Raw genomic sequence first — 12580 nt, forward strand, 5'->3', positions numbered from 1 at the left:
ATCCACCTCTCGCAGATAGAGATAGGGGCTCAAATAGTCAAAAGCACAGCCTGAGTCAGTCAGTAGTGAAGTAGACATTCTGTCCAGGTCTGAGTGGAGTTTCTCCTCTCACCACTGCACTGTGTTCAGACACTTTAAAGTCACTCTCAAAGCACAGAAGTTTACTGAGGATGCAGGGACATAGTCTAGAACCCACTGAACCTGTCTCGGGCATTAGAATTAAAGCCCCCCCCCCCCCCCCACTTGTTACTTCTGCATGTCTGCTTAGCCTCCTGTGCTTTCTAGGTGGGCCTTCCCTGCTCCTTCTGGGCATTCCAGAGCTTCTGTCTTTACATATCACAATCCCAATTACACAGCGACTATAATTCAAGTGGACTTTAATCTACTTGGCTTGGGTTAGGGCTCTGTGTCTGGTTCAGTTGATTGCTTGCTCCTTGGTATGGTGGTGAGGCAAAAGTTCCCAGAATGAGGCAGGGACAGAGAGGATTGCTGTCATCTTCGATTCTAGAGAGGTACCACTATGTGGGTTCTGAGTGAGCCCACCCTGAAGGGAAGCCAGGGTGGTCACCTACATTATTGAAACTGAAATTCTATTTCTTCACCATATTTGATGTTCTATTCACATGCAGCTTTCTATTTTGTCCTTTAAAGTAACAATTTGAAGGCCACAACTTGATTCCACCTCCCTCCCCCATGTAATCACATTTTGAATGCAGGGGGAAAAGTCATCTTCTGTGTCTGACCTATATGTAGATAACCAAATACCTTTTAACACTCATGGGTAAAACTTAGCTCAAAGTCACTCGCAAAGTTGTATCAGGTTGTTTTCCTTAGTGTGCATTTATTTTGAAATAATAGTTGATTTTCAGATACTAAGTCAATATAGGATAGTCTTAGACCAAGTTGTGACCACTACATTCCAACTTAATCATACAGTAGGAGTTACTTTTTTAAGTGTGTCCTGCTATTCATTAAATACCAAACTGTATCTTTATTGGAAATTACACACTCCTCAATACTATATATTCCAGTGACATCACCAGCTAACAATACAGGGTTTAAAAAGAACACAAAATACCGCATGCCTTTAGTAAGGCTTTGCTTTTCCAGTAAGCAGTTCAGTTACACATCTGCCGAAGTTTGTTTAAAGGAATATAATTCTCAAAGTTTGCTGTAAGTAAATATAATTCTTGATCATATACTGTTTGGAGCATAAGCACAGTTCACTGTATACAAGAGATGCTTTATATCACAAAGGAGGCTGAACTTACGAGGTGCCCAAAGAAAGGCTGCCAGTGGCTCCCGGCTCCAGCTGGAAGGCAGAGGTCAGACATGGAAGCATTATGATCTACACGTCACATACCAAGAGGTCCATCTATGTTCTCTCAAGCACCTGATACCCTGGGTCCCAAGAGTCTAAAGACAGTAGTAAGGAAATGTACAATGGCAATTCACAGACTTTAACTCAAAAACTCCAAAGAGAAAATGCCTAACGGAAAAAAGAGTAGGCATAAAAATATGATATGCAGTTAAACATATTTAATAGAAATATTAAAATAATCATTACATTTCCTCGTGCTGAAACCATGAAAGAATATCACTTTGTAACCAAAGTAATAATTTTTATCATGCAAAAAGGTATTTTTATTATTAACATTCGTAAGTAGAGATGGTACTTCAAAACAAGTTTATACAGACTTCAAAAAGGTCTATCTAGACTTACAGTGAAATTTATTTAGATACTATTACACTGTATGCTGCTGGCATATGCATATTCACAGTTTGTAAAGTAAAAAAACTAAACTTTTAAAGTCAGCTCTGAGATGGATGCATTTTCATTAATACATTCACTAGTTAGGTCTGTTCTAAAACAGGAGGAAAACAGATATAGGAGATATTTTTTTAAAGAACAAACTCAACAATATCAGCAGCAAATTTCAGTTAAACTAAATTGGAAACGAAAGGAATGTTCTGAATAATGAATAACTAAGTACAAAGTTGGTTTACCAGCTGAGATTGAAAATCAGAGTATAAATTGGAAGGCTCAAGGAAACTTTACAGAGTATACTGTGTGGTGATTTTTTAATAAATAAATATTAAAAATAGAATTCTCAGATTTACGATTTAAGAACACAATTTTGATCTTGTCCATAAAATATATTCAGAGGCATCGAAGGCAGGTAACACCTTAAGACCTGTGAAAATGTGACTCTGACCTCTAAGGTGTCTTCCTGAAGTTCCTCGTGATGGAGAGTGTATGGAGCTGCTTGTCTGCTGAATCATGGGAAGCACCACTCTCATGTTAGATACAATGCTGAATGACACAGTCAATGTTCTGATAAGTTTTTATTGTAGGAGATGGGAAAGAATTCTCAAAACAGATTCATGGCTTAAAAGTAGATGAACCCTCTCAAGAGCCTGGAGAGATACCATGAAATCACCCCAAGGTAATGAGCTGGTCCCCTATGTTCATGTTCCATGTCACACCAGCCAACACTAGGGCTTCTAATAACATACTGAGTTTTGAGTTATATATATTTTAGAGAAGAAAAAAATAGTTCATTTTACTAAATAAAATGTTAGTTTCATAATTAACTGCACATATTTGCTTTATAATCCCTTAATAAACATGTCAATTTTATGAATAAAGCATTTTCCTTCATATTCTAATTAACAAATTTTTTTTAACAATTTATAATAATAATCTATCTGCACGTTTGCTCTTGCAATAAATAGTCCTGTAACATTATTTTCAAAACCTAAATTCCAGTTGTACTGTACCAAAATTTACTTCAAAATTCACAGTACTGCCTAGATACAGGCGGGTCCTGAGGCTCCACAGAGGGAAAGAGTGACTTTTTTCTTGGTGTTTTCATCTGGCAGCACGCTTGGGAGGTCACAGAGTTAAAGTGCTGTGGACTGGTATCAACACTTCAGGCTGCTGAAAAAGTACTTCATACTTTTACTTCAAGTGGAGACTTTTAAAATACATCTGACTTACATATGTACAAATACACATAGATGTGAATACATACACACACACTTTTGGACAAAAGAATGACAGCAATATACATGAAACTTTTTTGCCAAATGGATTCTATTTGGTTAATAAATAACGTTTTCCCATCAGTCTTATCGAAGTCCAGACCAACTATGCAGATAGGATGCCCATCCGGAGGAACGAGAAGCATTTTCTTCCTCACCTTTGAGGAGTTAAAAAAAAAAAAAAAAAAGCATTAATCTTCTCATACCATACTTTGACGTTACAAATCTGTTCTTGAACTTTCTGTATTTTTCTACATTAGATATCCAAAATAAAGTCCCCAGCACAGCTAAGTATTACTGACAATAAGGGGAATTTGTACATTCTTTTAAAACAGAAGCTTTTGGGGCAGCCCGGGTGGCTCAGCGGTTTAGCACTGCCTTTGGCCCAGGGCAGAATCCTGAAGACCCGGGATCGAGTCCCACGTCGGGGTCCCTGCGTGGAGCCTGCTTCTCCCTCTGCCTGTGTCTCTGCCTCTCTCTCTGTCTCTAATGAATAAATAAAATCTTAAAAAATAAATAAATAAAATAAAATAAAATAAAATAAAATAAAATAAAATAAAATAAAATAAAATAAAATAAAACAAAACAGAAGCTTTTACATAACTTAGAATCTAAACTCCATAGATGTGTGGTAAACCGCAAAACTAAACCAAGCCAAAAAACCCCGTTTTTAGTCATTTTGCTATCAGGTATATTGAGGTATAATTTACTTATAGTGCAATTCATCTTCTTTAGGTATAGCATCACCATCCTCAATTTTTGCCTTTTCTAGAAAGCCATATAAATTGGATCACATCTTGTATCTTTTGAGCGTGCTTTCTTTCACTTTGCAGGATACATCTGAGACTTTTCCGTGTTCCTGTGGGTATCAGTAGTTCATTCCTTCTTACTGCTGAGTATGATTCCACTGTGTGGCTTTACCAGTTTGTTTTATTCATTTACCAGTGAAGGATATCTGCACTGTTTCTAGTTTTTCTAATTTAAAAGAAAGCTGCTATAAACTGTTGGACACTACATCTGAGACTAATGACCTGAGCTGAAGGCAGACACTTCATTGTCTGAGCCACCCAGGTGCCCCAAGATTCACCCTTTTAAATGTATAATTCAGTGGTTAGGTTTATGCAGTTTTTTCTTTGTGTGTGAACACAGGCTTTCATTTCTCTTGGATAAGTATCTCAGAGTGGGACAGTTGTTGTACAGTGAATATGTTTAACTTTATAAAAAATGCCAAACTTTTCTAAGTTGTATCACTTCATTTTGAGTGTTCCAGTTTCTATCTTTTTTATGATCAATACAAACAAATCCTATCATAAAATTCAGAAAAATTCTGGGCTTCCAAGAAAATTTTAGACAAGGCCTCCTTTACTCTTTTCTTCTATTTGTATACAATATATATAATCTGAAAGTTTTACAACCCTAAAAAAAAGTAAAAATCTCATTACATGTCCTCTCCCTCCTCCTTTCCCTTCCTCAGATATGACCATTAAATTCAATATGCTCCTTTCCAGACACCCTTCTGCATTGTCAAGCATACATACGAATCACAAATGATCTCATGCAGAGAAGCACTTCCAAAATTTTAAACAGAGAACTTCCTATAGTTTACAAACCATTTTCATTTCTTTTTCTGTTCACTGGTTTTATCCATGTATTAGTTATGAACTGCTGTGTAACAAACTACTGCAAGCTTATCAGCTTAAACAGCATACATCATCTCAGTTTCTATAGGCCAGGAGACCAGGCCAGGAGGGCTTAGCCAGATCCTCAGGCCACCCGCAGGTTGCATCCAAGGTGTTGGCCCACAATGGGTCTCAGCCGAAGAACTGACTGGAGAAGTATCTGCTTCCAAGTTCACGTGGTATGTGGCAGAATTTAGTGCCTCAAGGGCTCATGGACCCACAGGGTCAGTTCCTTGCCACGTGGCCTTTTTTTCCCCTAAGATTTTACTTATTTATTTGAGAGAGAGAGAGCGTGAGCCCCAGAGAGGGAGGAGGGCTGGAGGGAGAGAGCGAAGCAGGTTCTCCACAGAGCAGGGAGCATGATGCAGGGCTGGATCCCAGGGGTCCTGGGATGCTTAATTGACTGACCCACCCAGGCGGCCCCACATTGGCCTCTTTAATAACGTCAGCCTGTGAGTGAGTGGAGAAGGCAGAGTCTGCTGATGAGACAGAAGTCAAAATCTAACCTAATCGTGGAGTGACACCCTGTCACCTGTGCTGTATTCTACTGGTTAGAAACAAGTCACTAGGCCAGCCTAATGGCCACTTAAGGCAAGAAGGTTACATAAAAGTGTGAATGCCCAGAAGGCACTGTTGTGGCAAAAGACTTTTTAGAAGTTAGTCTTCCCACAGTCTGCATGGTGAAGAGCTTCTAGAAAGCCAGGGGAAATGATATTGTTAAGCGATGGAAAACTGGGCACTGACTTTGTGTTCTCCCATCAGAGGAGGCAGTGGCCTTGCTCCCCAGAATGATGAGAGCCAGGTACCTGCATTTCCTAAACAAAATGCACAGATCGCTGTGTGTTCATCTGGAAGGAATGGTGCACTTAGAGAAGTCTTGTGACACAACAAAAATTCAGCCGTATCTCAGATCTGGCAGGACTCGGCCCTGTGCAATGTCCTGGCAGCTGTTCATGTCCTCAGGTAAATAGGGACCACAGACAGGCTGAGATAGTGTGCATTTGTGCTCCTGCCCTGAGTAATTGCTCTTTTCTGATAAGATTCTAAGTTCTTTGCAAACCAAATCAGACACTAAGAGTGAGTATGAGTGTGTTCTCTTCCTGTCAGTCTGGAGATGATCAAAAGCTTGATAGTCTTTGCCTTTGTCCTACTGAAACTGTTGGGCCTTTTTCCTCCCTTTTTTCCCCCTTAATTGAGGTAAAATTGGTATATAACCTTCTATTAGGCTTCAGGTCTTTTTCCTCTTTATTTACTTCTACAGAGTATGAGACTCTGGTAATACTGTATAGTAAGTAACAATACACAGCTCTGTAAATTATAACCTTGTTGGGGAGCAAAGAAAGATGGAGAGAACCAACTTTCAGTTCTTACTTGAGCAGCAGAGTTGAGATTCCAATCTTGCAAAGAGAAGCACCACATGCCTGCATTATTTAGGGCGTGAACCCTGCTCACCTCAAATTGTGTCTGAAGAAGACAACATCAGAGACTGTAAATGGTCTTTTGTCTTTAAGGCCTTGGTAGAGAAATGTCCTTTGGTCTGGCTGGTGAGGCCCAGGACCCTTAACCATAGCATGGTGACAAGTTTCCTGTTCATGACATTCCTTCCTGCATCTCAGACCTTTCACTTAGGTTTTCCTTATACATGAAGTACATTACACTGCTGAACATTTCCAAGGGAGGCAAATTCTTAAAGATTCCATTGGAAAAGATCTTGAAAAATACTTAAGGTTGAGTTATTTCTTACAGCACGCTAAAGACAGAACTTCACCAATGCTGCTGAGAAGTCCACTGTGAGCCAATCACTCCTTTAAAGGTGATGAGGCAATGGGTCTTCTTTTATGATTTTTCTCTGGCCTTTTTTGGCAGAAGTTTCACTTTTATGTGAAGAGGCAGACTTCCTTTTATTTATCCTACTTGAAATTGTATGGAGATTTTTTTCAAATGCGTGGATAGATGTCCTTCAACTCTGAAAAATTTTCATTCTTTTCAAATACTGTTTCTACCTCATTCTTTCCTCTCCTCTCCTTCTAGAACTTTATTAAATATATGTTAGTTGTCTTCATTCTATCCTCTATTACCTACTCTCTGGGAAGAGTTTTCTTCCATTAATTCCTTTGTTTCTCTATGCTGAATTCTTTTTTTTTTTTTTTAATTTTGTTTATTTATTCATGAGAGACACAGAGAGAAAGAGGCAGAGACACAGAAGCAAGCTCCCTGTGGGGAGCTTAATGCAGGACTCGATTCCAGGACCCCAGGATCATGACCTTTGGCTCAGACACACAACCACTGAGCCACCCAGGTGCCCCTCTCCATGCTGAATTCTAAGTAATTTCTTCTGACCTATTTTTCAGTTCAGTAATTCTCACTTAAGCCATATCTCTATCTGCTACAAGACCATAACCCTTTTAATTCAACTTTTTTTATAAGTCTTCTTTTGTTTGCTCACATAGATAAAAGAAGTGAGTAACTTTTCAAAGGTACATTAGTTTACGTTTAATAAGGGTGGCGGCGGGGGGGTGGGGAGGGTGTCCTTCCTATACACTTAAAGGACTTAGCAAAAAACCTATCTCAGAGTTCTGGGTTTCTAATGAACTTCTTATATGCCCCCTATGGGATGATCAATGATATCTGTGTTACTAGGACTCTTAGGTTAGTCTCTTTGAGATCTTTTAATTAACATATCCTCAACTTACACGAGCCTCTTGAGTGTTAATAACACCTATATTACATTAAACATGCTGGGTTTTTAGAAAGACTATTAGATATGCTAAATATTTTGAGATCGTATCATTTAAGTATGTTTTAATTAAAAATACACATATCCAGGGATGCCTGGGTGGCTCAGTGGTTAAGAGTCTGCCTTCAGCTCAGGGCGTAATCCTGTGGTCCCAGATCGAGTCCCACATTGGGGCTCCCTGCAGGGAGTCTGTTTCTCCCTCTGCCTGTCTCTGCCTCTCTCTGCGTCTCTCATGAATAAATAAAAAAAATCTTAAAAAAGAAAAATACACATATCCAGGGACACCTTGGTGGCTCAGCGGTTGAGCATCTGCATTCAGCTCAGGTTGTGATCCCGGGATCCTGGGATTGAGTCCCGCACTGGGCTCCCCACAGGGAGTCTGTTTCTCCCTCTGCCTGTATCTCTGCCTCTCTCTGTATCTCTCATGAATAAATAAATAAATTCTTTAAAAAAAATACACATATTCCTTCCTAAAGTCCTGGTTAATTTTACAATGAAAAAAATAGTTTTAGCTTTGGCAGAATAAACAAAAAATTAATATATAAAATCAAATATGTAGGGTGCCTGGGTAGTTAAGCATCTACCTTCTGCTCAGGTCATATCTCAGGGTCCTGGGATAGAGCCCTGAGTCAGGTTCTGCATTCAGCAAGGAGTCTGCCTGTCTCTTTCCTCCTGCTCCTCCCCCTGCCAGTGCTCTCTCCCTCTCCCCACCTTCTTTCTCAAATAAACAAAATCTTAAAAAAAAAAAAAAAAAAGCAACACGACGTTAACCAGTCAAAAGTGGGACAACTAAACATTCTGGGCTTACTGATGTGATGTCTCAGAAAGCATAAAACACTACCTATGAGGGATTTTTGTTTCCCATTCTGTCCAACTGCACCTGGATCTAAAAAGACTTCTGGTTTCCTATTTATAGGAAACAATGGAACAACTTAAATGCTATCTCTCAAAGGGCCAAATCCAGAACTGTGTTTCTGTGGGACAAATGACCAGTTCCTTCAACTACTGATTGACATATTACAAAAATGAGCATGGAAATTGAAATGCTATAGCTAACAAAACAAAACAGAGCTTAAGGGACATGAGCCAAATGCAGTGTGTGAGCCCTATTAGGGTGCTGTACAAAGACATCTGCGATAATGGGACACTGAGTGTGAACTGGTGCAGATGGCAGAGGACTCTAATATACAGTGACGCATTTGCTGGGGAAATCATATGATGTGTGGGATTGGCTTTAGAATCTCTAGCTCTGCTCTTCCCCTGTCAAAAGAAGTCTGAGACCATGAAGACTGTTAAAGATGAGTGAGAACTACAAGGGCGGAGACCACATTCTGCCTGTATGCTTGAAAAGGTCACTAATAACATTTTAAACTAACAAAAATGAAACCATGATCCTTAAGATGTAGTCTGAAATCAGGTAACAACCACAGTTGTATGTGGTTGTATGTCATTTTAAAGGAGTTTATGGGGCAGCTCTGGTGGCTCAGCGGTTTAGCGCCTCCTTTGGCCCAGGGCATGATCCTGGAGACCCGGGATCGAGTCCCACATCGGGCTCCCTGCATGGAGCCTGCTTCTTCCTCTGCCTGTGTCTCTGCCTCTCTCTCTGTGTCTCTCATGAATAAATAAATAAAATCCTAAAAAAAAATAAAGGAGTTTATGAAATCACAGTATTAAATCTATTTGCCACAAAAATCTAAGCTCCAAACAGGAGAGCTTTAAAGCTGCGTCTGCCTTGCGAAATGGGATTGTTGGGTATGATATAGAGCAACGGTTGGGCAGAAGGGGTGAAGGCGAAGGTAGGGAAGGAGGAGAGTAAGCCAATACACCTTAAACAATTATGATATAAAATAAAAACCACATTCTTTGATACAATTCAATGCTAGAATTAAAAGCCTAATTTTCAAAGATCTAACTACAGTATTGTATTTTGATGCATCTTAAAATTTATTATGTACTATAATTGCCCTAAAGTGTTAAAATGTTAGCTTTTCAAATCTAGTTTCAGGTTACATGTATGACAGAACTCACCCAAATGAACAAAATTTAAATGTTTTAAGTCACAATGTCACGCAAAAGAATGTAAGCACACAAAGTCTCAACCACAAGGCCAACACTTAATGTAAGCTATGAAACAGGAGTTCCAATAATTTCCTTTCACCTACCTTGAGCAATTGCAGCCAGTTTTCCCTTTTCCTCAGGACTGAGCTGCAACATTGTATCTATAACAGGAAGGAGTCTCTCTTTCTCACTACCTGGCTTCAAGAAAATGAACTGTAGCAAGACATTCTTCAAGTATTCCAGGTTTGCTACAGACTTTTCTCGTTCCTGATTTCTTTCCAGTCTCCTTATTTCATTTTTGAGGAGCTAATGTTGGAGAAATGAGTTAAAAATGAGTTTTAGGACCTTCAGGTTAATCATCGCAGACTGAACACATGTACTCTTCCTTCTCTTCCCCTTGAAAAGGTGACTAGAAAGTCCCCATTGACTAGACTTGGACAGTCACTGATTAGACTCTAGTCAATGATTAGAAAGGAGAGATTAGGAGAGAAGAAAAAAATAGATAAGAAATAAAGAAATTCCTACAAGATGGGAAGCAGATAAAGTGGAAGAGACTCAGCCCAGTGGCTCACAAGTACTACTGACAAGATGACAGAATAGGTCCCGCAGAAACACCAATAAGCTCCTGCCTCAAAGTACAGAGAAGCACGGGAACTAGGACTGAAAACATGACTGGCGTCAAGTCTACAGAGGTTGGTACCATGATGCTCCCTTCACCTCCTGTTCTCTACAGAAAGTAAACCAGTGGGCTCAGGGCTGTGGGCTAAGTAACACAGTGTAAAGGGGGCAAGCACAGCTTGAAATCAGGACCAAAGTAAACACCTACATCCACCACAAACCCCTTCCCTGCTGCCCTGCTTATAGGCGGCAGGTAGTTATGGCATCCACTGGGAAGTCATGTTTACAGGATGAACAGTATTTCACCAAAACAAAAGCCATGACAGAGTGAAAGTTCAGGAATGTAAGAAAACCTAACACTACCAGAAAAATGGGGCAACATATGATATGCAAAAGATGGTAGAATGCTAAAGTGTTTGAGGAAGATTTCTGGGTTGAAACAAACAAAAATAGTTGTATTTCATCATTTAGGTTAGTTCAGAAAAGTTAACCAACTCTGTCCTAAAACCTATAGTCATTTTAAAAAGTGACAACCAGGTCTAAGAAACCATTCAAGAATGTAATTTTGTGGAAATATAACATTTGAATAGTCACTTAATTCACTGGGCTAGTTAACAGCTTGTTAGATGGGACAATGTTAGGAAAATGTTATTTTATACACATGCATATTAAAATATTTAGAGGGGAATGTCATAATATATACAATTTACTATGAATAACTGAGTAACTCAGCATTAAAAAATTAATTTATTAACAAGGAGAACTGAGGCCCTGCACAGAGGGAGGATAGTCTATTTGGAGAAGCATTTAGAGGGCAGAGAAGCATGTGCTTTCCAGACAGACATGAGCTGGAACGTTGCTCTACCATTTATCAGCTTCAATCATTCTCTTACCAGGGATTTTGACGGTTAAATACAATGATACATGTAAAGCCCAGTACCTGGTTCACGAGAACTGAATAGGTAGTAGGACTATATTTGGAGAAATGATTTAGCTGTGAGCCAGGGCAGATTGTTTAACTCTCAACTGCTTCACAATTTGCCTGTTGCCTTGTTCCTACTGTCACCTTTAAATAGGAAGGCTTCCTGTGCTACTTTACTATCTCCACTCACAATCTGTGATAAAAAGTTTAATGCTATAAACATCAGCTGAACGATCTAATGAGAAGCGTCCATGGTTTATCTTTAGAATTTAAGGGCCCAGACCCATTTAATTTTTCCATAATCATATGTGGAACAATGACTTATGAACCTATTCTAATCCATTTCTAAATCTATTTTATTTTAGTTTCTTAGGAAAAAAACAGGAATTTAATTAGTTTTTATGCAACATATATCAAAGCAATTAATATTTCTCAGTTTCAGAAATGTAGTATCATAAAGAATCAAGATGTGATGGATGTATTTCATCTGGAGAGTAGAGGTCAAGAAAACTGACCTGTTGCAGAGAATATTTTCTGGGTGGTAGTATTTGAACTTACCTTAATTTGCTCCATAAGGATTGCATTAGTTGCTTCTGTTTCCCGAAGCAGGCCGTTTAAGTGATCAGCACTTTTTGTGGTGGAACTGAGCTTTTGAACCAATTCTTCTTTGGTAAGTTCAGCATGCCATAGAGGAGGCTCTGCAAGATGTTGTTCAAATACTTAATTTTCAAAATTAGAGATTATAGATGAAGATTCTAAGTAAGAAATATATCTAAGCATAGATATTTTACTCTGCAATGTAACTCAGGTCCACTCTCTGCCATTCTTCTACTCAACATATCTCAATCAAAAGGTTGTCGAACATAACACAAATAGGGCAGAATCTCTGCTGTAAAGCATGTAATCTAATAGAATTCAAGCTCTATAAAGCCCCAATTCTAGAATTTGTTTGTTCTGTTTCTAGATTGTTCCTATCAGTTTTCCTACTCACACTCCTCTATGTCCTAAGAGTTTATGTCATTTACTTATAAACAAGGGGAGTAATAACATTTGCCAATCATTTATATTACGGATGCTCGTAAGAATTTTGTATGAGGGATGCCTGGGTGGCTCAGATGTTGAGTGTCTGCTTTTGGCTCAGGGCGTGATCCTGGAGTCCCAGATCGAGTCCCACATTGGACTCCCCACATGGAACCTGCTTCTCCCTCTGCCTGTGTCTCTGCCTCTCTCTCTGTGTCTCATGAATAAATAAAATCTTAAAAAAAAAAAAGATTTTTGTATGAGGTGGGTAAGGATTATTATTCAAAATCTGTAGATGAGAGAAAAGGCTCAGAGTTGACAAATAATTTTGGCAAAAATCACAAAGCCAGATGTGATTCTGGAGCCCACTCATGGTGCCTCCATGGCGTCAGTACTAACCCTGTCTGGCAGGATTGCAGTTTCCACCCACACCACGATTAGTGATCACAGCCACAAAAAGTCCTTACTCTAGATCCTGAAACTTCAGGAAGAGGGCAGAGA

At 39.2% G+C, this 12580-nt stretch overlaps 1 protein-coding gene across 2 annotated transcripts in view; it reads right to left on the reverse strand.

Annotated features, from left to right (window-relative positions):
• Positions 1-821: 821 nt before the first annotated feature.
• GCC2 (GRIP and coiled-coil domain containing 2) overlaps positions 822-12580 on the reverse strand; it is a 54522-nt gene continuing 42763 nt past the window's right edge. The window contains exons 21-23 of one of the 2 annotated variants that reach the window (XM_077914865.1): positions 11618-11757; positions 9624-9825; positions 2938-3203 (exon numbers count right to left, since the gene is read on the reverse strand). In XM_077914865.1, coding sequence (XP_077770991.1) covers positions 3133-3203; positions 9624-9825; positions 11618-11757 — 413 coding nt within the window. In that variant the 3' untranslated portion in view covers positions 2938-3132. Of the gene's footprint in view, positions 3204-9623; positions 9826-11617; positions 11758-12580 lie in introns of both variants that reach the window. The other variant, XM_077914867.1, reaches the window with a different exon arrangement.

The sequence above is a fragment of the Canis aureus genome, chromosome 11, assembly GCF_053574225.1.
Source record: "Canis aureus isolate CA01 chromosome 11, VMU_Caureus_v.1.0, whole genome shotgun sequence".
Taxonomy (NCBI): domain Eukaryota; kingdom Metazoa; phylum Chordata; class Mammalia; order Carnivora; family Canidae; genus Canis; species Canis aureus.